Genomic DNA, 27,431 nt, shown 5'->3' with positions numbered 1-27,431 from the left:
ACCATTAAATTTTATATGTACATGATATATTTCAAATCTATAATATTTTGAAAGTTCTCTATTATTTTATAGTTTGAAATTTTATTTCTTTTAGATATATTATATTTACTATTTAATTGAATTTTCTTTAAATATTTAAAGTCAAATGTGTAACAATACACATACACATATACATATGTATAAGTATAGTGTGTAAAAGTATGATTAAAATATTCTTGCACTAGGCATATTAATATTTGATTTCATGTTATACGTTATACATTAATATAGTAAATATTATGTAAAAAATGACAGTAGAGAATAGTTATACATATACATATAAAAAATAATATTATTATTACTCTAGAATATGTGAAGTATATTCATCTATTAATATATTTGGCATTTTTAATATATCATATCATTATAATACCTGTACAAGTTGCAGTAAAAGTATCATATTGTTTTTACAAATTAAGATGATTATTATCTCTATTCAGACATAATGAAATATTACAAAGGAAGAAATTTATTGTCATCTTTTATTATAATCAAAATTTTATTAAAACGTTATACATTATTTACAACGTGTAGCATAATATATAGCACATCATAATGTACTATTTATACTACGAGGAATTAGTTCACTTGGTACTATATGTAGTACTTGGTACAAATACTTAACTTTCTATGGCTTAAACAAATGTTACAAGTGATGTTGTTACCATCACCGTAATTATGAATCGTGTATCTTATAGTTTGTATATATTACTGTGATTGAACAGAATTATCTAAATTTAAAATGTAAAATTACATTCGTTGTGTTTTAAAATCCTGCTTTAACTTTTGCCGATTTTTGTTTTTTCTAATTTCAGTTATTTTTACAGTAACTCATTTATTTATCTATAAATGACAATTATCAATATCAACAAAAAAAAGTATGGTAATTATGTACTACTAATTAAATGTTCGTCTAATTAAGTTATTATTATAACATTCCAATTTATAATAAAAATTGTTTATTTGGATTAAAAGAATATTAGTTACTTATGCAGGTAAGAGTTTCATATAAAATGTATAAATTTCCTTTCAAAATATTATTAAGTATTATAAAATTCTTGGGAAATGCAACGACATTAAGCACTCTGAAAAACGTGCTTTTTAGTATTCATCCTAATGTAATTATTTTAGTTAATCATATTAAAAAATATTTGCCCGTACTTTTATCATTATTTACGAATATTTTATAATATTAAGTGTAGAAGTCTATATGTTCCCTTTGTGTCTACTATTAAAAGTATAATATTTTTGCACATGGCACGTTTTTCTGAGTATAATTAAATTGCGCATCGATATTTAAGAATATTTTCTATCTTTTTAAATATTTTTTACCCTCTTTAAATTCAAATATATTGGTTGCTAAATAATTAATTATTTAACTGTAATTCATGACGAATTCTAAACACTTTCTGGCACGATTTTGTCATAATGGAATGTGCTGCTGGAGTAAAAGCTTCCCCGTTTCGGAACATGCGGTGTAGCAATTTCTTCTTGAAGCGGCTTATACACTAAACCGCAGTTCTTATTGTCAATTAAACCTTGTCGAAGGATCATTGGTGGCCTGATAACAGGTCCCTGACCTCGCCGTTTGGTCAAATAAATTGCAATACGTGCCGTTAGTAGAAGAATCAACAAAATTATGATAATCACAATAATTACAGGCCAAAGTGCATTAGTGTACCAAGGATGATATTCCATATTTTCGGAGGCAACAAAGTCTTCGTATTCTTGATCTTGAGTTGTCCAGGCTTTCTCAGATTCTTCATTTGACTTTATTCCGTGATCAAAGTTATGCAGTTTAGGAAAGTCCTGATACAAAAGAACAATTTATTATTCGTGATTGAAGTAATTTTTTATATAAAAGTATCCTTATGATTGTTAAAAAGTTTTTATAAAATAAAATATAATTAGCGCTTCCTAAAAGAAGTTGAGATTAAAAAGTAGAAGGTATGTACAGTATACAGATACAATTTCATAATGTTAACTGTATTCGATTGTAACTCTTGAAAGCAATATAATTTTTTATAATTTTTATATTCATTATTATATCAATTAATTTTGATTGATAATAATTAGAACCAGAAATTTGTATAATTCTTGTATATATAAAAATGAATATAACTTCAAATTTTGGTATGATTATTAAAAATATTTTTGACAAGAAAAAAAACAAAGAAGTGTATAAGAATCATTATACAAAATGTTTCTTAACATATAATTTCTGTTAACAAAATATAATAGTGATTGAAAATGCTATAGTAGACTTAGAAGCATAGTGTCAGATAAATAATTTTTGTATATATAAGTATAATAATTACAATTACATTTTAGTTTATACAATATTGACAAAACTCAAAAGATAATATTAAACTTGTCTATACAGGGTAGCTTATAAGTTACTTTCACATTTAAAAGCTATATAACTTCTTTCTTATTGTATACTTCCAAATTTCTGTTTCAAATTGTTGAAATTTGTTTTTGGAAATGTATAATTGAAAATTTCAGAACGGAGCAACAAGTAAAAATCCGTGGAATAAGGCCCGATTATTCTGTGCGATATAACGTCACATCAAACTGTAATATCGTAATCTTTACAGGATGCAACTCACGATGATGAACTCTTGGCTCTTTAGCACCCCAAATGTGGTTGCCGTGTTTTGCTTATTAACATATCCATTGAAGTAAAAGTGGACTTCGTATACCATTAGAATAGCATTAAAATAATGTAGTATTTGTTTCCAGAATAAAAATCTATTATTTTTTCTCGTTGCTCTGTTGTGAACTTTTCTGTTGTGAATTATTATTATAATATTTAATTGTAAATTTCCAGAAAAACAAATATTAAATATTTTAAACAAATATTTACAACTATGCAATAGAAAATTTATACAAATTTTAAATGGCAAAGTGATTTGTAGACCATTTTGTATAAATTTCTTTATCATATTCTATCATTAATCAAACCGAAATTTATAAAATGAAAATTATAAAATTTATGCATACTTCATCACTTTCAACACTGCTTCTCAGTAGAGGGTCTGAATCTACTGACGTGTCAAATCCACCAAGGAAAATTTTCAACTTCGTTTCTTTATGAGGAACTGGTCTCGGTCGTGGTCCAGAACTAATGCCGTCACAAACTATTTTTGCTAAATCCGTCCATTGACTGATACCTTCCGAGTCTTGGTAGTTGTCACTATCACCATAATTGCTGATATAACTGTAAATTATACAAATGCACAGTATTCTATTTAATTTATACGCTTTCCATATTTTACATTTAAAGTTTCTTCCATTGATATGGTTCTATTGAAATAGTTTAAGAAAAGCAATACTGTCGAATTTACTTAAAATTTTATAACTTCGTATTATGTGAACCATCAACAAAAATAAAGCTTTATTTAAAAGAGAAAAGATTCTCTGTTTTACTATTCCAAAAAAAGATCAATCATTAAAAGTCCTACAAGGCTATTACCTTTTTTTATGATGGAATAGCTTAAAATAATTTTAAAAACTTTTATTTGATTTTAGTTTTATTAATATCTATTCAATCCTTTTTAATATATGTGAAGATAATATTGCATAATGTTTATGGTTAGTAGCAAATTATACGAAATAAAATGATGCTGATAGTGATTTTACTATTTCATTTTTACGTATTTTTAAACTAAGTTTCAATAATTAAATTTACTTTCTTGAATTATTATATAAAAATTTATCCTTATATGCTTCGATAATATTGCGATTATAACTTATTTGAAAGTCTATATTAAAATATAGAAATTGAAATGTGAAAAATAGATATTATCATAAATTTTTAAATATTAGTTAACTATATGTTATAAAATGAATAAATACCTTGACAATTCAAGTGGCGTCACACCATGATCCGTGAGCCATTGTACAGCATCTTTAAACTCAACATCACAATCAAGAGGATTATATGATAAGTCCAAACCAACAATATTTGGCATTGCTCTTAGTTCTTCTACAGTAATCCGACGAAGAAGATTTTGCCGAACTGACAGGGATCTAAAAATGCAATATATATATATTATTACAATTATTTTGATGTAATGTCAATATTATTTCATTTTATTTTAGAATTGTTATCTTTGTATTGTTAGTTTATGTGAGAAATATAACTAGGCAAATTTAAAATAAATAAATAATATATAAAATGGTCAGTAAGAATAAAAGGATTAAATGTTTTGTAAATGCAGGTATAAAAACAAATTTTTGTTGCGATAAAAATATGTATACCGTAAACTATTCAGTGGAAGTCTAGCTTCAGACCAAACTCTCTCCAAAGCGCATCTGCTTACATCGAGTTTATTAAGACTGGGAGTCATCAGGAATGGTGTCACTTGTAATGCTGTCAAAGGATTACCCGCAAGATTGATTTTAGTTAAACTAGTGGCACCACGGAACATATTACTTTCTAAAGTACTAATTATATTGTCAGAAAGATCAAGAATTCGCAAAGACGAGAGGTGACTCAGAAGTCCGTCGGGAAGACCAGTCAAACGATTTCTAGATAAATTTAATCGTGCTATTGCTGGCATGGCGTTGAAAGTACCTTCTTCGAGGAAATACAAACCACAATTTGAGCATTCAAATCGATATACACTGTAAAAATGAATTCAATTATAAGTGCGATTTTATATACGTAAAAAATTAATTATATACAATTAATATAACAAGTATATCATATATATTATATAATAATTAATCATTATCTAAATAATTAATTTTATTTCTATATATGATATAAATGAACTGGGTGTACATATGTTTATGCTGTAAATAATAAAATTCTTGATAGAATTAAAAATATAGTATAGAATTTAACTAAAAAAAGCATATAAAACAATAATTAGAGAATTCTACGAAAAATAAAAGTATTTAATTAACACAGAAATAAAAGATCGTGAGATGATAAAAGAATATATTTTAGAGATATTGTGTTTATGTTAATTTAATTTTAAATTAATTAAATTAGTCTTGTTTAGAGCATTTATTAAATACATTTAAATTATGACTTAACTTTTATAAAAATCTATATATGACGTACCAAGGAAATTACGCTGGCAAAATTAAATAATAAATTTTCTATTTAAATATATTTATTGCACCGCGTACGTCATATTTGTTCGGAAAATTCTTTTATCATATTGCTATATGTATATTAACATTATATATAGTTATATCTATGTATAAAAAGGTAAAGATTTACAGAAAGCGAGCCACCCCTTGCTTCGATAATTTTTGAATGTGATCTTAAGATCATCACCTTTTAGTTATTGACGTACTATTGCATCAAAATACAAAAAATGATTTTTTGATATGTTTTTAATAAATGGCGATCCATAACGAAGATCTTTACAATACTACTCAGGATGACGATCTTGGCAACATATTAAAAAATTATCAAAATCGGAGATGGCTCCCTTTTTATGAATATTTACCAATAACAAAGTTATTCTAATGAAGAAATTAATTCTCAAATATAATTTATCCCTGTTTCTTGATTATACATATACATATGTATATCTACTTATTAGAAAATTTACGATGATAATAAATATTATATATGTATAGTGAATATTTAAAAAAAGTAGTCTTACCTGAATGTATTAGAGTCAGGTCCAGATGTTTTGAATATTGGTAAGGTCTCCAATTCGGGGTTGTCGTTCATTAATAAAACTTGTAACATCGAATTAGCTCTTAAATGGTGTTCCGTCAGAGAAGTTAGTTTATTATCACTAATATCAAGATTGGTAAGTTGATTAAGATTAGTAAAAGCATGTTGATGAATTCTCTTGAGGCCATTCGATCTAATTATCAATGTATCCAGTAGGGTTGCATCAGAAAAGTCGTCTTTTGCTATTATCTTGATTTTATTATTAGATACATCTAATAATTTCACTCTCGGTGCTTGTATAGTACTCAAATTGGTCAAATTATTTCCTAAAAGTTAAATGAACATTTATGAATACATACAATTTGATTAAAAAAGATAAATTGTTATTTAACTACTAATATAAACTAATTTATTAGTCATTAGATACTAATATTAATTTATAATAACGTTGATGATTATAGATATTAATCACTTAGTTCAAGTTTGTCGTGCTGAAACAAAAAGAGAACTCGTGCTTTTTTGTCTTTCCGTAATTAATATATGTTTTCTTTAATAAATTTTTTCTTCCGTTGTTACTGAACAGAATGCTACTAAATAATTTTCTCATAAGAACATTTATGTTGCATCAATTAAATAGTAAAATGTGTACGATTAACTATATTAATCTTACCAGCAATACGAAGCGTTTGAACCCTACTGTTAGAAAAGAGATCAACAGGAAGTTCGTTCAACATATTGTTCGAAAGATCCACTTCCAGAAGTGATTCCAACGTGCTAAAAGATTCGCTGTCAATTTCCCTTAATTTGTTACCTTTTAAATTAACATAAGTCAGACCATTCATTTTTGAAAACGCTGTACGTTTCAGTTTTGTCAAACCATTAAAGGAGAAATCAAACTCTGTAACTGATGGAGCGTCAAACAGGCCATGTTTTGCCAATTTCAAATCTTGCGTATGCTTTAACGGATTTCCAGAAATAGCAAGTAATGATAGTTGTTTGTTGCTTTGGAAAGTATTCGGATGAATGTCTTGAATATCGTTACGTGTTAAATTTATAGAAAATAAGTACGGTATTCCATCAAACGCAGTTTGATTTAATTCGACTATTCTCGTGTCAGAAATCACAATAGATTCCAATTGTTGGAAACCTCGTGACTGAAATGCATGAGGGCCAAGACTAATTATACCAGCATTTTCTATACGCAAATGTACAATATTTCTGTCAAAAGATTGATGTTCCACGAGTTTGGTGCATCTAAATACAGAACAAATGGAAAATTTTTTTAGTTATATAAGTCTCTAAATTTGAAGTAATATCTGAATTCTTTGTTTTGTAGAAATTATCAAATTATGTAATACTTATTAAATTAATATTGCATTCATCTGTTGTTAGCATAAAAGAAATAATTAATTTATATCATGTTATCGTCAAAAATTAGAAACGTACGTTGCAGTCGATACAGCTGCATACTCCCCACTACATTTACAATAATCGGGACACTGTGTCATCACTTGTTCATCATCTTCGGGCTCTTGGTCGTTTTCGTTATCGTCTTCATCAGTATCGTCATATTCGTCTTCGTTTTCATATTCTTCGTCCTCGTTCATATCATCTTCGTAGGGTGCGTCTTCATCTTTATCTAACTTTGATTTAGCACTGCTTCCGGTTATGCTATTATCGCCGATTGTCCTTAATGAATTTGAGGAGGATGTTAAATTTACGCGTTTTTCACCATTAACTTCCATTTTGGCTCCATCTTGAGTCTGCAATTATTTTCATCACAATGTTATTATAAAATTATGATCAGATGGCTTTAGCTACGATTATTCCAATATCTTTACGTTAAAAAGAGACGAAAATAGGAAGGAAGAAAGGATATTTATTAATTATTATAAGAAAATTGGATTAATAAAAATTTCAATATGCCAAAATTATTATTACGCACAAGCATCTCAATATCATAAAGTAACGGATATATGTATATTGTGTATCTCCGTTAGTTCTCTTGTCTTATCATTTCAGTCACTGTCAGATTGTCAGTTGTATGTAAAAACTTACAAATCACCTTAGAATTAGAAGCTTCTTCGTCTAAAGTATGAATTTCTTGCAAAAGTAAATCCTTAGGACCAAGGAAAGGTTTTAAAACTTGTAGATCATCTTTTTTTAATTTTGAAGTTACCCTCTTATCACCCGAAATGGACGTTTTGTCTTTCGCTTCTCCATTTATTGTTGCGCCAGTGGAATAAGACACTTTCCCGGACGTATCGCTTGTCTTAAGTAAAGATATTTTCGATGATTCTGCAGAATCTTCTATACGATTTAACGATACGTCTGTAGATGATATTGCGTCGTTAGGATCAGATGGAGTATTACTTCGAGGAACCACTCCAGATACGAGTACCGTAAGCAGCAAAATGGTCAGAGTCTTCATTTTATAATCTATAAATAAAAACATTTTTATATAAAAATATATAAAAAATATATTTTGAATTATAAACATCGTTGTATACATATATACCTAGTATACCATACACATAGCATGTTGAAAACTTTACTTTCTCAAAGACTTGACATGCTTTTTGATATAATTTGAAAAAGTCATTTTGTTTTTAATCTTCGGCTTATCGGCAAAATTTAACATAAATCGACCATAGATTAGAAGTTAATTAATTAGTAAAACAATAATTTGTATAATGACGACTATTATCACAACTTAGATAAGAAATTCTCTATGTACAGGTGTTGCTTGTTTTATATACAAAAATGAATAGTTTGTATAAAAAATGTTTTAAATAAAGTCATTTAGATCAAGTAATATCATTTGTCTGATATTTTCTTTTTACATGGCGTTTCTCAAAACTTTAAATTATATAATAATCAGTATTAGATCCTATACTTATGCATAGTATCCTTCGCGTTCAGTCGTGTTCGCCGAGTTATTCCTACTTTACAACTGCTTTCACTGCTTTCATTCGGTATTCAATATGTACTCAAAACAAGAATACGTCAAAGCACCTACCACCTTCGATAAAATTTACAATCCAGAAGGAGGGACGCGATATCTTCGACTTGAGATTGGCGATATCTGAGCGTTGAATCATCAAGAGAAAAAAATAAAATTTGTTTATAATTATATCGCTTACAAGTATGTTGACCAAATTGACGAAGTGTCTCAATGAAATTAATACATAAACGTGATTACGTTCTAGTGAATTTGAATTACATGATCAATTTTTTTGATATCATTGTGCGTCACTTTCACAATATGTATTTCACAATGTCTTCTCGTTGAGACGCGAAACATCTTGTCAATAGATTCGGATACCGACACATTTCGTTGATGAATGCGAAGACGTTAACAATGTTAAATGGAGGATATCTGTGCTATATTTTTAGAAGCGAAGAAGTTCCTAAAGTTCCTCTTATTTGTCTTCTACACGGAATGGTAGTTAGGCTTTACAGTTGAAAAATACACACTACAAATATATCGTCTATATTACAAATTCTATAGTGTGCATGAACACTGCGTCATGACATAGGGATCTATCGTTTGTAGATGGATTAAAAAAGGAACATAAAACAAATATTCTCATTTCTATTTCATATATTACAGAATAATTGTATGATTACAAATAATGATAGTATTAGAAATTTGTATATAGATATAAAATGTAAATTTAACAATAGACGTATATTATAATAATGTAGGTAATAGTAAAGATAATAGAAATATAGCTTCTTTCTTTATTTCATTCGTACTAAATGCTTCCTAGCATGTACCTAATGTTTTATAGGTAAGTTCGAGTAACTACAACCGGTTTTGAAGGAAGTACTTATCTATACCAAAAAAGAAAATGCATTCGGGTAATTGAACCAAGAAAAGTTTCTATTCTCTTGACCTTGTACTTCGATCTTGAATCAGTACACTAGTGTTTAAAGCATCCGGATACTTTGATACATTTATTATAACAGTACGCTCGACATCAAACTTCAATGATTCGTCAACACAATGATTGAAGAACTATCATGTCGATATAGATGGATAATTATTTCGTAGATGGATCAGCATATAAAGAAGTTGAAGATTAAGCGCAATTCAACGTTTTCAATTCTCCCGTCACATTTCTGATAAATACTAGTAATATTTATCGTTGCCTGAGAGAAATTCTTAAATGTCATAAATGAATTGTTCGTCCGCGAGGAGGTACAAAAATGGCCATTTTTGAACATCCTTCTTTCAAAGTTGAGGTACGACACTTTATCTCGATTCGACTTATTCTTGTTTATGTCTCGTATGTAGCTAAGGTGTAGCGAGTATTCATCGTGACACAAAACTCAAATGTTCCTCCAGTCAACGCTATGAATATTCATTAAAAATATCGGACTTTGATCGCATAGAGTTAATATCATTACTAATATCTCCGTCACTTGCCAGTATCGATGCCTGAATTTTAAAATATTTCAATTTGCATCGGTATCCAAACCCAACCCTTCAATATCACTTGCACACGATCAATAATACATATTATTAATACGTATTGCATCTCTCCTGCTTTAGCTAGTGTTAAAAAAGAAAATGATACTGTTTACAGCATTGAAAATACGTCTCATGTAAATTAAATAGTGTTAATTAGTGATTATAGAATACGGAAGAACACTCAAGGTATTATAACGGAAACATTGTGAAGGAGAACTTGAACAACTGATTTTTGATGCTGCAATCTTCAAATACACTTTATATATGAAACATTTTGTTTTATCACTCATTTCATTGTTTACGAAATGCAATTAATTATTAATGGTATAATTTCGACGGTAAATAATAATGGTCTAATGGTGCAGTTTAAAGAATTTAGTTTACATTTTCTGTATAAATATATTTATACGCCTGTATAATTGTACACGTTAATAATTGGGTAGAATTTGATAAAACTGTAGAAATTAATGATGAATTAATAATTAAAAAATTTATTACTTTTTAGTAGAATAAAATTAATTACTTTAATTTGTCGCGATATCACTTTAAAATGTGAGATAAGAGTTAATGAGATCCATAAAAATAATGTTTTGTAGATGTAGATGCATTACACCGTGACATTACTGATATAGCCATTGTTATCGTGGAGCGCGTCTCATTGTCAGTGCTGTATGATTACCGTGTTCAATGTTCAACTACCACAATCATTTTTTAACCTATAATTCAATTCGTAACGAGACAGATCATTTTATTCGAAGAGAGACACAATTACAGTTGAAGCGTTTCTTTCAATGATAATAATGTCAATTAGCTCAAACTATAAAATTGTATAAATAGCGTACGATATAATTAAATTTTCAGTCACATTTTTTATATAAAGTTCGAAATATTGTTCTTAATATTCAAACGTACAATGCTATCAATTGGGGAGACACACATTTTTTAATAAAACAGCCACGTAACATAATTCATGGTGTATTTGAATATATTCAATAGTATTTATATTACCAAGGTAAAACGTACTGACGTAAGCGAATTATTATCTATGTATGATGTAATTCGAATACATTGTTATTCGTAAATAGCTCTCTTCATATGTTGACTTTAATAACGCCCAACTATTTTACTATGTAATAATTATTGTATTTTCAGAATGATCAGTTCGCCAAGAAAAATATAGCAATTTGTTAAATAGAGCTAACAGTAGTAATAACTGTATTTTTTAAACTGTTCCTTTTCATTCTTTTGTAACCTAAATTAAAAATGCTTAAACAGTTTATTATATTTGGACAAGACGCATGTACATAAGCGTCATCATTATTAGATTTAAATAATTCTTTAACAATATAAGGTTGTAGGCGGAAGGTCACGTTATATATACGCGCTTTGTAAGCTACATTCCAAGCAAACTTCTAATCGAGGAAAATTTATCTTTTGTGCATCGACAGGCATGTTAGAAATGTAGGTATGTCTAAATAACAGACGGCAAGAGTCTTCGGAGATGGAATGTAATCTAAGGAAGGTGGGCTTCAAAACGATCAGGTATATACGTGTGAATGTTGCCTTAAAAGGTGGATGGTGGGTTTAGGTCGTAGGGTGCACGAGTGCCAGTTGGGTTCTTTGTTCGACTCTAAAAAAATCTCAGCGGTTAAAACCAGGTAGAGTTACCTGTCTTCGTGCATAACGCAGGTGGTCCCTTTTGCTTTTCCATTTCAATTTGGGCGCAACAAACACGCATAAAAGGCGTAGCCACAGCTACTTTATCCCAAAGGGAGTCTGTAAATCTTTGGATTGACATTTTTAGCCCACCTATGCAGTCGGTGATGAATCTAAATGGACCGACATGGGACTACATAAACGAATCCGGATATATTTTGTGCAAACAAATGCTCAAATACTATTTCGTGTAATAATCTTTTGTTATTTTTACTCCAAGGAAATTTCTAGCTGTGAAGTAAAGCGTAAGAATTGCGCGAGTATATTATTATATGAACACAAATGAAGTATTGACGCGATAAATATTTTAGAAATCTAATTATCGTACAGATATTTTAAATTAGCGCCAGAAACAAAATTTCCGTGACTATAAAGAATAGTGTCATGAATGACAACAATATCATAGTACTTCTATCTTTTTCTATAAAATTGTAAGATCTAGTTAAAATAAAAAAATGGCGATGAAAAAAATTAAGCGACTTCTTGGAACTTTTTTTCACAATCACGATGTATAAAAACAACATTACGTAATGTACATTGGTTAAAAGTATGCAATTTTTGCTACACGTGAACTATGAAGAAAATATCACGCTAATGCATCGTTGTTTCGTAGTTATAATAAAAAGTTACGTATTCTATTACGTCGTGAAATATACGATTTTTTGTTGTTACAAAAAAAGATTTGTAATCTCTATCTTATTATTGCATCTGTGATTAATAGATAATTATCAACGCAAGATCATGTACAAAAATATTTCGGAAGAAAAATCTCTATTCTAAACGAAATAGAACAATACGCTTAACTTATTATTTCTTGTTTCTGGTTACTGCAAAATCTTTGTTGTGTAATTAAAACAAAAAAATTAAAGCAAGCAGACCATTTAAATTAAAACAAGAAGAAATTACTCTTCCAACAGATAAATATTATTAAAATATCGCGTTTGTCGAATAAAACGTTTCGTCTCGTAGAAAATATTCTGTGGACGTGCGTTGGATAATTATTATATGGTAGCGTCCTTCGAGGAGGTGTTCTATCGAAGCATTCTCCTAGTCAGATTTACATCTCGATTCGATTAAATCCCTGCGCTACTAATTCGTCGTATGACTGTAAGGCGACTTCTTGTGAAATAAACCGGCTCAAATGACACTCTCTACAGATCAACATTATTATATAGCGTTATTATAACATAACAGCCACAATCTGGTGTCGATAACAGTAAAAGTACCTAACCATTTCATCAGTGAGTATGTATTTACTTCGTCGAATTACCTTTCAAGAAAATATCAGTATATTTCTTAATTAATCGTCACGTACAATCGACGTCGTACTTAATCACACTTATCGTTTCTTGGATCTTTTGATCGCTATTGTTCGCGATGAACAAAAAATATCAAACATCTAATTAAAGACAAATGAAATGATTCACGATGAAAGCTTATAAGGAGAATTTATATTCTAGTTGTTCTTTAATAGGTAAGAGATATTTTCCTTATATGTGACAAGATATATCAAGTGAATTCTTAGCACGGAATTGATGGAAACAAAGATTATTTTGCTCTCTACTTCTTTTTTTTGCGATATCTTCTTGAAAATATCAGATTCTAGGAGTTGCTGACTAGTAGGTGCGCCTGATTTCCTCCTTTGGTTTAGTTAATCGTGCTGCTCTCGTTTCACCGTATAAATGTTTCTGCGTGATAATAGTCACTTACGTAATGTGTTACTGTTGTATGTGAAATTAAGGGCATGCAGCTTGTATATATATATTATGTACTCGGCTCTTTTCATTCTATTGCTTTGCATGAATGTCCGAACGAATCAGAAGCATTTCGATTAGATTAAAAAGTGCCTTTAAATGTCGTTAACATGTTATCAAAAAGTTAGTCAAGGAAATAATTATTCCTCTTTTGTATTTCATTGTTAATCATTGAACCGTATAGACAAGGTTACAACGTTACTCACAGAGTCCCAAAATTGTAAATCTTTATAAGAATAAAATTTTTAAAAGTAGTGCGGCAGAATTGTTTATCGTAAGCGTTAATTTCCTTTTTCATTTTAACAGCATAACGTTCGTTAAATTTCATTTCATCTGCTGGCTAGTACGCTGTTACCATTTTATCACACAATATACATAGGTTTTTATCGTCGGTGTATCTTATCACTACGTTTATCTTATACCTACTGATAATATATTTGTTTTGTCTGAGACTACGCCATTGCTTTTTTATGCCTTTATAGCTTATATTTGAAGCTGTGATACTGTTGCACCTGTAAATATGTACCCAATGCAATTTTTGCAAATTTTTCAGGATTTCTTAAGCTTGCAGCTGTCCCACTTAGTAACAAATTTTTGTTTAACATTATGTTTGACAAAGTGAAATTATTTGCAATCTTGTTACGCAGATTCTTTATCGAATTATCTTTAAAGAAAGAAAACGAGCGAGCTAGCGTTTATCTCTAGTTTATCTCTGGATAGACCGAAAAACAGATAATAGAAAAAGGTAGCTTTCATACATATTCCAATATAATAATCTCAATAATACGAAAGCTTGGGTTAATTTTAAAATAAATCTTCAATAGAAGATCAAAATCATCAACATTTATCGAAATATTTTCCATCTAAGTTTTTCATTTATGACGCAAATATTTATTTTTGTCGGGAAGAAATGGAAAACAGTTGAAAAATATCATGTTATATCATAGCACAAAAGATTCAAAAGATTCTAGCACAATCCAGAAGAATGTGTTACAACGCAAGTACATATATAAACATGCGCACTGCATACATAGAGATCGGCAATTAAAATGAGATTATACTGCATATCTACAAACAATGTAGGATTCTTTTTTTTTTTTTTGTAGCAGGAACGCATTACAATCTGTTCTCACAGAGAATTACAATGCTGGATGAAGAAGAAAATTTTAAACATCGTTTTTTTTTTACTTTTGTGTGTTATATACTGGGTAAGTCAATCAGAACTCCTATTTGAGATAACTCGTTGTCTATTGATTGTATCGAAAAACGTCTTAAATACATTATGTTGTATTTAAGGGGACTCATCGAATGGGTGGTCGGATGTTATCATCTAACAAGTACAACCGATTCGCTTCTTTCCTAGTCTTCCATATATTAAATTTGGCAAATGAAAGTTAAAATATTTGCCAAACTAATAGTTTTCTAGCATAAATAGGTTAATACTTTTTTGCAAAGAATGTCCAGCTATATCGATTAATGTTATAAAAAATATATGGTGCGATTTAAAAAACTCAAGGTCACCTTGATATCTCAGAAAATATGATATTAGAAGATAAAATTGCATCCATCCGATGAGCCTCTCGAAATGCAACATAATTCATTTAAGACGTTTTTCGATAAAACCAATAGGTAACGAGTTATTTTACGTAGTACTTCTTATTGAGACTGTATTTAGAACTCACCCTGTATGTACAATCTGCAATGAAAAACTCAACACATTGTAAATCGTTTAACTTAAAATTAACATCCAATCATGTATTCTATCTTTAGAATTTTATATATTCGCTGTACAATATCGAAAATAACTTTTATAAACGAAACAGAAATTTAGTTAAACATTTATATTCCACAGATTAAGTGACAATTGACGGATAAACGAAAAAACTTAAAAATAAGGATTTAAGTCGCAACTACCTCAATGTTATAATATAACTCACATACAAGTCTTGCCATGAAAAGATAATACTTTACAATGATTTCCTGGAAGCTTTGCTGCTTAGGAAGGAGTTTCTGCAGTTCTCCTTCGAATTGATAAATAAGGAAATTATGCTTCAAAGATCGTTTCAGCATAAGGAAAATGTGACAATACGACTTTACTATGCATTAATTTATTATGCCTTAAACACTCCCATTGCTAGAACAAGTTTTTTATAATTATAATTATCGATCTCCGCTTATGACAGAAAACTGTAGAATTTCTTATCAATTTTGATAAAGAATTGAACAATTAACGATTTTCTGCCTCTAATTGCACGAATAAACTGCATACTAATAAAATGTCCAGGAAATCGTAAATTGTGTCGTAAAGTTCTTTTCCATTATACGCATGCATTTATATGATTTAATTATTGTCAATTACAACAACTTTTTACAATGCAACACATGCACGAACAAACAACAGATTTCCAAAAGGTTATAATGAAATAGAAGCGGCATATAATCATTTATTCATTATTGAATTATCTTATAAATAATTACCACGCGATTAATTATATCATCTACTTTTAGCTTCCTAAATAGAGAGAAAAAATTTACATAAAAAGATGATGCTACATTATGTAAAACATCGTAGACGTAAAAGATAATGTGATTAATTTAAATGATATCAGAAATTTGTGAAATTCATGAAATCAGTCTTTTGTTAAATAAGTTATCAAAAACATTTTTGCTGCTGTATAAAATTATAACGATATAATTGACTCTTATCCAAGAATTTTTATCACAAATATATCTAAATGTGTGCTATTATATAATATATCGTGCAGAAACGCTTATAGTAATAAATGTATATGAACAAAATTGAATCTGCAAATACTATGCACATACGTGTCATTACAAATGCATTTTTATACAAAACAGAATACATAATTTAAATCATTCTTTATAAGAAATTTAATTCAAATGATATTATAGAATTTTTAATACATTTCGAATATGTCAATATTCTTTACATATTTACAAATTAATTGCGTAGTATTTAACCACAGCACGGATTTTTATCATGTTATAATAATATATGATATAATATTATATATATAGTAATATAAATATAGTAGTATATATGTATAGTAATATAAATATTATACGTAGTATTATATGTAAAATATATATATATTAATATAAATATTAAAAAGTAATATATAATATCTGTGGAATTATTCAACGATGATTAATGAAGTATGAACTTCGAAGTATATACAAAGTACTCCACTTTCCATGATTCAAGAGTATCGTGTTTATAACTGGAAGAAAAAGCAAAGAGGGAGAAAAAAAGAAGATAATCGAGGCATCTGGCGAACCGGCTCTTCCACTCGGAATTTATTCATTCAGGGACCGGGAACGATCGTTTCTGATCTTGACTGAAAGTATCAGCAGGAGAATGAAATTATGGAGCATACAATAGCCCGATTTTAACCGAACTCGATCCTTCGTACAAGTATGTCAGTCGTGTTTAGGAATCGTGTTTCGTGTATTTTCTACGAAGTATAGTTATAGCAGGTATTTTTTTTTTAGAACAAAACAATTGCAGTGTTAAGTGATTTAAGTGTAAAATTCTATTATGTATGGCATTCTAATGTTACTTTCATTGATACGAATTATTATGCTATTCGCTTAAATAATCAAAATGTGAAATATTACCACTGTATACGCGTATATAGTGGTAATAGGTATCTGCGTACAAAATAAATATATTTAGTGTTTCGTAACGATATGTTACGAAGAATATAGCAATAATCTGAACGTTAGTCATTTTAAGTAAACCTTTCAAACAGTTACAAATCGAATTAATCATTTAATTAGTCACTTTCCTTGAATAATTACTTAGTATTATTTACTGATATCAGCACTTCTATTGTCTTTAAATTATAGACATGTTTTAAAGTAATAATATAATAAAATGTAAATATTTAATTATACAGATATGTACAAATTAATTATGCTAAGTTTATGAGATAAAAATTGAAATGTTGTGCTTCTCTGATTTTTTCGTTTAGAAGATCAAATTTTTCTCAACAATATTTATGAGAATGTATATTTTAAAATAGCGTGCTTTGTGTCAGCGAGAAAAAAAGATTTAGACGATATAATGACTAAATAAAAATTGTTCGACATCAAAGATAATCAACAAGTGCATCTATAGAAGTGGTGCATTCTTTGCAAAACATGATTGTCCGTATGTATATTGTACATACATTGCACATACAAAATATTGAACATGTTAATATAAAATTGCATCATTCTATAGTAAAATGGAAAATGTATCAAACTTAGTTATCCAAGTCAATTTAATAATTCTATACTTTATGGAATTTTGCTTGTTTATGAAACTAGAAATTCGAATTAATTGTAGGTTCACGTTGTGATAATAAATTAGGCAGTAGTAATTGTTATAAACAGATTATTGTGTGTCAATGTAATGGTATACTGATGAAATACAATGATAAATAAATAAATAATTTAAAAATGTATCTTCCAAGTTATACACGTTGTAAAGTATTAAAGAAGTAATTTTCGTCTGTGAAAAGATTACTGTCATTAAAGATATTGTGTCAGCCGACAGTTAAATTCCAGTAATTTTACGCAATATAATAATAATATTATATAGGTACCTCCATATTAAATTAAATACCTTTATATTATATTAAAATTAACGGAGATATGTTAATGTTCAGAATAAATAAAATTTATGTTACAAACATGCAATAGTAAACAAAAATGTAATAATAGTTGCGCCATTTAAATATTTGAAGTATATAGTTAAGAGGACACTAAATTAATTTATTACGAAATCACCTAAGTATATTTTGGCAATAATAACTTCTAACACTATGCTGCTATATCTCTCAACGTCTATTTTCATTAAGAATCTACATACTTAAATGTTATGCATTTTATTTACGATTAATCAAGATCAGTTAATCACTATTATAAAAGGAACATCATTTAGATTTACTGTAATACACGTGTATTAAATGCTACCAAAATTTATGACAGAAGGAAGAATATAAAATATCTAACAACATCCAATCACTCCTAGGGAATAAAACATAGTGCGAAAATTCCGTGAAGTTTTTAAAAGAAATATATATACATATATATCTTTAAAACTATTCCAATTGAAACCATTTTAAATCAAATGACATACATAAAAGTCATAGTCACTAAATAAACAAATGTAAGGTTTATAATAGAAATATTAGAAATTTATTTTCTGTTGACATATTCGTTTAACTTTTTTTTATCAGTTTAAATTTAGATGACGTTGTAAAAGTTGCCAAAGCCATAAATTAGTTAACTAAATGTTAAAACAGTTTGTTTATGAAATCCTGGACTGATAATTTTCCACTAAGAAATGAAGGCCGGGAAAAAAATTCCATCGACAATAGCGTTATTATTTAGTGAAGTTATTTAGAAAGATTATTGCAAATAGTCCAAAAACAAATAGGATGTGAGATTCTATCTCAATTGAAAGTAAGTCATTCGACAATTATTTAATGGAGATAGCCACCTCGTTATTTCAAAGAAAGAAACAGAATCCATTTTTAAAACATATCATCTCGTATCACTCGTGACAAACAGAAAAGTTCGAAACAATGGATTGAAAATGATAAATATACATATATATGAAACCAATGTCGAAATAATCGCTTTATTCAAAACAGATTGTGCATCACCGCACAATCAGGTAGAACTTCATCATTATAATTTCCTATTATTTGTAACCACCTACTATAAATGTAGACGTATAATAATATTAAAAAGTACGAACAATATATGAGACATATATATAATATATAGTCAACAAAGAAACTATTTGTATTAGTACACAAGTGAAAAAATAACTATACGAAAATTGTAAGATTTACTATAAAATTTTGCTGCATTTTCCTTATTCTCCCATGTTTTCAAATATCTAAATATATTTGTAACCATTAGAATTTAATTCCATGTTTCGGAATGAAAAAAGGCTATTAAGAAAGATGCCTATAAAAATTAAAAATTGTTAAACTGATCAATTTTCTAAATCTAGAGTAATCAAGTTATTGGAAAAATGTATAGGATCGCGTGGAAATCGTTTTGGAATAACGAAATATCAGAAACTTAATGTCAATGGTTTCGATAATTATATTTGCAAACGGTATAACGTTGTAAACAGAATACTCATTAAAAAATATTGGAACATACGTGTTACTATTTTATTACAAAGTGTAATTTATTCGATGAATTGTTTATTTTTAACAACTTGCTGTCAATTGATATAAATAAACAGAAATACATTGGAACTATTGATTATTTAAACAGGTGAGAAAATAAATTTATCATAACTAAGGTGTGCTGAAATTACAAATATGTTTTTGAAACAGTTTTTATTAATTGTGTAGGATATAAACATCCCTAAAAATAACCAGATGATCTTCCACAAACTGTTTTGTTTGAAGTACACAAAGTATTTGCAAAATGGTTTGTACAAGAGTCATGTATATTCAAGTTATTAGACAAAATGTTTGTTGAAAAGTAAATAGAGGTATGTATTTATTGTTAAATCATTTTTCTCTCATTTATGTTAAATAATATTATATGTTAAATAGGAAAGTATCAATTTAAATAAAGCAAATGGTTTTCACGATTTGAATCGATTAAAAAATTATTATTCGCGTCACCGACGTTGGTTTGGATAGAACAATCAATCGGTGATCCAAAAGAATTTTCGTATAATACTGCTGACGACAGATCGGCAGGCGGATAAGTTGACCGCCTGTATATGACTTCTACAATTTTTTTGAGCTTATCCAGAACGCTGACGACGCATATTTCTAAAAGTAAGCTCTCAATTCGTCCGATCAATTTATGTATGAATAACATTACTTCTTGAAAGTATGTTTTCAAACTTTTTAAATAAAATCATACAAAATATTAAAATAATTGAATTCGTCCCATTATCCTTTTATAAAAGCAAATACCACGTCTTTAAAACATATAAGTATAAAGTGTCTTCCAAATTAACAATTTTACGGCATAAACAGTTTAATACGTTCTTTTTATAGGAAATGATAAATTGGATTAAAAAAATGAAAAAAGCCAAGTTGGTCTTTATATCTTTTCTACGCGGTCACCTCAAAAGAATTATTAATTACACATAATTACATGCTTCTCCAAACGAACCATTAACCACATTCCATGTGGAAACCGTTTAATTTGCAAATCAAACATTTTTCATTACACTTAACGGTTACGTGGGTATTGGGCATTTATAAGTTAAAATGAGACAGCTTGTATACTTTACTATGGATGAACCGAAACTTGCCAATTGGTTCAAATTATGCTCATTCCAAGTAGAAAACATTATATGAATATGGGCCGTGAAGGCTCAGTAATAATTAAGCAAATTTAGTTAACGAATGTTGATTATAAAGCGGTAACTTATAACACAGAAAATTACTTCTCTGCTGTCTGTACCAGATTCAAGTTACGTTTGGTTTGTTGAGTAAAATATTACTTTAGAAAAATAAAGAAAAGTATTACATTTTTTAATAATTTCCTATTATAATAGATTTTGTTAATCTTTTATACATAAATCAGTTGGACATTAAATTATTTGCAATAAATCATTAAGTCTGCATTATTATACATCTGAAAATTCATCTAAAAATAATTGGTATTACATCAACAATTGGCGACTTTCATTAAGAGCATCTTCTTAACCATTGACTTGCATGGACATATTATGTAACATTTACTGTTCTGATTCATACCCCAAATCAATTGATAAATTGATGTTTACCCGTGGTGAAACATTCTGTTATCTATGATGAAGTAGGTTCAAATATATTTATATAATAGAATAATAAATCAATATTTATATTGTGTCTATTGCAGTGCAAAATTACGAAGCGAAATATGCTCTAAGAAGATAACTGACATCATTCGATTTCTTTTATAGTCGAGAATCATTATCATAATAATAAAAATCATACCATTGCAAAATCATACCAGTGTAATCCAGATGATGCTATTTTTAACTAAAAGATCGAATTGTGTCTGGGGGTATCTTAATATTTCGTGGAATATCGGAAGAATAATTCATAAGAGTAGAGTATAAAATACTGCAGATTTACAAAGAGTTAAAAATTCCATTCGAGAACTAATATTTTGTTGACCGACAGAGAATGTACAGTGACTCGCGAAAGTATTTGAATACTTAACATAAAATATTCTATGTGTGCTATATACAAATTTTGTAAAATTTCATTAGCATTATGATAACACGTAATTATAATGGTTATATTAATAAAATTAGGAGCTAGTACGAAAAGATATGTATGTAGACCACTGTGGAGATTACAGGTCATTTATTGCAAACGTACGATCCCAGTATGTAGTATAAATAATGGCCTGAAACAGATGCATTAATTAGTGTTAAAAATAGCCTCATCAGAAATATTCTAGCCTATTAACCAAATCAGTCATTGACTGCTCAAATAAAATCGACGTTCTTCATAAAATCTATAGTAAATGTTCAAATACTTTCATGATCCATTATATATACAATTCCTGTTTACATAATATGTATCAATTTATGCAACTATTACAACATAAAAATATATATTGTATGTACTACATGTATTGTATAAGTTATTGTTATAATAAATGTTGTTCATTATGTTGAATTGTGTCCGTATATTTATGATATTATCTATTATTTTGAAGATTTTAATACCGTTAAATTTTTCTAAGTGACGTATCGATACGAAAGAATTTTTGACATTGAGATATACATATGGTAAGCGAAGTCGGAAGGCACTCCCTGAGTGGAGGCCAATCTACGTATACACTGAGCGAGTGTAAAAGTCCTGTTAATTTTACGTAATAAAAATATAACAAGTTATTTATAAGGTTATGTACAAAGAACTGTTGTTCCTTAGAATCTATGAAATTATCAGTTTGACTTTCTCTGTATATAAAAATTTTCGACAATTAAAACAAAACGAACTATTGTTGGCATGTTTCTTTATTTATAGCTCCGTCTTCAGACATTTGATAAATATCTTTGCAGGTTTGTGCTATAGCGTTACTTTTCTTAAACTTAAACTCACATTAGATACAATGTCATATATAAACTTTAATCTCGGATATCCTCCACTTTGATTGTTGGCATAAAATAAGCAAAAAGTTATATTCCTATATATTATTAAAGTAGGACATTTGTAGTTATTATACAGAATTAGCTTCTATTTTTAAGTTCATGATTGCCCAAAGATAGTTATAGATATTAGTTGTAGATAATGCAGGCAAACACAGAATGTTTATATCCACCTAATACATAATACATAATAAAAGTACAATAAATTCTTTTTGTTTAACGGCTTGTTTCCAAGAAAGTGCAGTTCGTAATACGTGTCGTCAAAACTTCATTTTAAGCTTGAATTTCTCAAACATGCAATGAAAAAATTTTTTACTCCTTATTTAGACTTATTTTTTTACGTATAATGAATAATCTATTTCAATATATTGATCCTCCTGGAGCACCCTGCCCTGCATATAATACTAACATTATGTTAACGAAAAGGCAAAAAATATACGTAATTGTACAATCTACGATACACGAAATAAGTACATATATGTATATTATCATATATATTATAAAACATATCAAATTTCATGTAACTAAATTTGGAAATTAATAAAAGCAAATTTATTTCAATTACGCTGATTTTAACATTTACATCTTCACACATATAAATATGACATAGGTAATTAATTTTTAACAGGAATGAAACGTAACGTAAAAATATAGGGAGTCCCTAAATAAAGAAGAATTCGATATATCATCAATCTGACTGATAAAACAATTTGCCTCTCCTCATTAATTTGGGAAGTTCTTAATTCTACTATGAAAATAGTTAGCGCTTAGCTTTTAGATAAGAAAAAATCGGATACCAAGTTACGTTAACAGAATAGCATCTTTAATCGTTGCAAGTAATGACGGAATGGCGCTTCTACCTTGACCGTCATTCCGCACAGTCCGCCAGCTTTCACAATCAGTAACGTCGATCAGGCATAAACCAAGTTTCAGTGTTTCCCTTGGATAAAAATAGATTATTCAAATGGACACGGACCTTGCTATTGTGCAATCAAACAATTCGACGCTAGGATGCGAGATATTATTATAGCAAGCATTCTTCCGCCGATAGGTACCATTGTTGTGGACATGGTGACATCAGATTTTATGGAAGTAAATAAGACGTTACTTTCGCCCAATAAACGAAATTTCCCATATTATATTTTTTGGTCATGTTTGAAATATAATTAAAATATTTAACACAGGAGCCAATACAGAAGTTATGTTCAGTCATAGCCTACTTTCCGTTTAAAAATATTTGATATAAATGCGACGCAAATTATTACAATAAAATTTGACGGAAACTCTCATTCAACTTTAATTGTAAATAAAATTTTCTGCCTATACCGATTAATATGAATATTTATGTACTAATATAGATTGTAAACATTTATGGAAACAAATAATAACTAAATGTATAGTATTTAGATACTTAAACTTTCGCATTAAAAACATTCTACAATGACGAGACAATGACATGTGACAATTACGTGCCATAGATTTAAAATACATTTCATTACGATTGACCTATTGTGTCATTTTATGTTCTACAAAGTTGATGTTTCTCTTAGACAGGATATATTTAGACTCGTCAATGAAAATAGAAATAAAATTAAAAATAGACTTAGTAACCGTAACATAACAATAAAAATTAGATTCACAAATTGAATTGTATAACACTGTATTGTACTGTATAACACGCTATTTTAATTGACATTTATTAACTTGTCCCATATTTGCTTTTGTTAAAGAAGTCAATTAAAATAAATAAAATAAGTTTTTGAATACTTGAATGTTCACGCTTTTAAACAATAAAGACTCACCACAATCTTCGTAAATTCTTGCTACCCAAATCAAAATTTTATCACAAACATTGTAGAGAAGAATGCGCGATGGATCTGTTTTCTTGATTGTAGCAACGTGCAGTAACTGTCAGTCAGCTCTTGAATCGTAATCTAACATACACAGAGTACGCATAGCGTGTGCGTACTATGCGACGACAGAACGTATTCATTGCTTACATAAAAATATTGTTGGCATATATTAATATTAATGTCCTTTACTATAACTACGCATGTTCTTTGAATCAACCGTAGTATTTAAATGATACAAAAACTCTTCATTCTTTGTGATCTTCCATTATACTTATATGAATACAGGATTCTATTGCATTTGTAATTCATGTGTAACATGGTAGTTGCGAGGTATAAATCTTAGTTAATGAGTTTATACATTTTCATTTTTCATCGCTAATAATATCGAAAATAATTTATGTTGTGTAAGTTGTAAAACGTAACAAATAAAAGTAAACTTATAATTTGAACCATATTGTATAATACAAAATATTAAATAATATTTAATTAGTTAACAAATTTTTAGAGTTGATAAATGTCAATTAAAAATATTGTATAATATAAAAATAACTAAAAGTAGGCGTCAACCTAAATATTGAATTCAAGCTCAATTAAAGCTTCTATTAAGGTATCCGCGTATTCCACCCTTTATTGAAAATCATATTTATTATCTTACATCAAACAATAAATAACACAGAATTTTTATTTCTAATTTCAACATAATTGAATTTACCTGAATTGTAGTAAACAATCATCAATATTGCGTAGTTATTTTGAACGTATTTTGAACGGAGAATTATGTGATAACTATCTATATTAAAATCCTACTTCACTATTATCTCCATTTGAAATATGTATAATATAAAAACGGAATATATTTCATGATTATTGCACTAAATACATAGACAGGTATATATGTATATGTATATACACATTATAATATATACACCTACATGTTATACATACATATGTATGTATCATCATACTTTTAGTATATATATATATATTTTCTTTTTCTATAAGTAACTATGTACACAGATCTAAAAAATGAAGGAAATTCCATTTGCGACATGACAGAAACTTCTAGAATGACTCAAATTCTTGCTACAAACATGTTACCTTGTCTTTTGTTTCTTATCGGCTTCATTGTTTCAAAGCTGGATGGCGCCGACGAGGGCACAAAAATATGAGTTAATCTGTAGCTGCCGATACATACGCAAAGGTATGTATATAGCAGCAATCGCACATCTGTATTTAGTCATATTAGAGTTTAACTCTCCCACGAGTTCGAAATCTACGCTCAGCTATTCCAATGCCGTTACTGTTATTTTAAATTGAACAAGGTAGCATGTAAACTAAAGCGTAACCAGGTTGTCCTTTTTATCAATTTACTTATATATGCGTTTGCATTTCCACCACGACTGATTAGTTAACATTAATCAGTTAAAAAATTAGTCATGAAATTGAAAATATTAACATAAAAATCGCCATATGCTTAAGATAAAATTTTATAATCATATAATTACTTAGAAATGAATATATTGTTTTCAATAAAAAGATTTTTCTGAAACATGGATTACAACAAATGATAATTAAACAATAATATGAATAGTAAGCGCTATTTAGATGCAAGACTAAGTAATTAATAAGAGGAATAAATAAATGCGTTCATCGACACTAAATCGTTGCCTAAAATTATTGTTAATGTTGGCTAATGTTGGCTGATAAATGTTATTTTGTCATGCAAACTGCTGCGCAATACGAATAACTACATATATGAAATTTTATTATTCTTGTTTTGCCTTTGATAATCACTATATAAAATTTAGTTTAGATAATTGTAGAAGGTGCATACGTTTACAATAATTCTAAAATGTTACTCAACCGTAAAAAATGAAAGCAAAGCATTAAACTTACGAAATAAAACGAATATCAAAGCTCATTCTTACATTTTTAAATTATATATAAAAATTATATTTAATATACAGTAAATTTTAAATATGCAGAAATAACAAATCTTTTGCATTTCAAAAATATTTTTTAATAAAATTAATTTTTTAATGGTATTTTAATTTAATAAACATTAATTGGAGAATATAAATAGCAATTCAAAATATACCAATCCAATGAATTTGAATTAAGATTTTGGTGTACCAACTCCTAACTCCTGTATTATATATATACATATGTGTATCGTGACAATATTGCAACTGTACTTTGATCATAAATAGGAAATTGAACTCACTTAAATTAAACTTGTCAGGGATATAGTAAAAAATAATAGGATATTAAATGAAATTTTCAACAGCCGTGAAAAAAATGTACAGGGAGAACATGGTAGCATGGTTCGTGCTAGTTTGTTCTTCAAACATGGCAGCAATAAATATACGAGGAATGACATGACCTTAATCGAAAAATACAGCTAAGATGATTGTATGCAGAGAAAGAATGCATATTGAAGAAGCAAGCTGTAGCTAATGGAAATACACCCACGAGTATTCACATTCTGAAGGATGGCAAGGAACGATTCAACGGAATGTCCTTAGTTGGCGTGCTACTGGAGAAATTCCTCTTGCAGTGGAATAGCGGGGATTCGATACCGATTCAATGAGGAACGGGTGTTGGATATACTTCGCAGTTGGAAAAACATTAACAGATATAAAGAGATCACTCACCTGTTCGTTTCCGCTATTGGTACTCCACGGACATGGATAAACTACACACGCGTAAGATCGTATGCAACAATGCAACTACAATGGAACGAGCACCGAAACCTGACGTTTCTCTTTCGTGCTTACGACGGTTTTAATATGTGGACTACGTAGCC

The 27,431-nt window shown here is 28.6% G+C and overlaps 1 protein-coding gene across 3 annotated transcripts; it reads right to left on the bottom strand.

Moving 5' to 3' along the window:
* Positions 1-519: 519 nt before the first annotated feature.
* Positions 520-27,431, bottom strand: LOC117205312. Of its 3 annotated transcripts, none has more exons than XM_033443589.1 (9): positions 27,280-27,431; positions 7,749-8,122; positions 7,130-7,446; positions 6,354-6,937; positions 5,667-6,009; positions 4,303-4,668; positions 3,898-4,071; positions 3,043-3,259; positions 520-1,848 (listed from the first exon to the last, which is right to left on the bottom strand). In XM_033443589.1, the coding sequence occupies exons 2-9, from the start codon at positions 8,112-8,114 to the stop codon at positions 1,438-1,440; spliced, it is 2,778 nt and encodes a 925-aa protein (XP_033299480.1). In that variant the 5' UTR covers positions 8,115-8,122; positions 27,280-27,431; the 3' UTR covers positions 520-1,437. The 3 variants fall into 3 exon arrangements, with proteins under 3 accessions (XP_033299480.1, XP_033299482.1, XP_033299481.1); XM_033443591.1 differs by having other exon boundaries at positions 7,863-8,122; XM_033443590.1 differs by lacking the exon at positions 27,280-27,431 and adding an exon at positions 24,575-24,597.

The sequence above is a fragment of the Bombus bifarius genome, unplaced genomic scaffold, assembly GCF_011952205.1.
Source record: "Bombus bifarius isolate JDL3187 unplaced genomic scaffold, Bbif_JDL3187 scf7180000007987, whole genome shotgun sequence".
Classification (NCBI taxonomy): Eukaryota; Metazoa; Arthropoda; class Insecta; order Hymenoptera; family Apidae; genus Bombus; species Bombus bifarius.
This window is presented reverse-complemented; position numbering and strand designations above follow the sequence as displayed.

Excerpts from the sequence above, each read along its gene's own strand:
- LOC117205312 (XM_033443589.1), bottom strand. The coding sequence starts at position 8,114 with ATGAAGACTCTGACCATTTTGCTGCTTACGGTACTCGTATCTGGAGTG. Across the intron at positions 7,447-7,748 it reads AAGAAGCTTCTAATTCTAAG|ACTCAAGATGGAGCCAAAAT; the intron begins GTGATTTGTAAG and ends AAATAATTGCAG. Across the intron at positions 6,010-6,353 it reads TCAAACGCTTCGTATTGCTG|GAAATAATTTGACCAATTTG; the intron begins GTAAGATTAATA and ends TTTAACTTTTAG.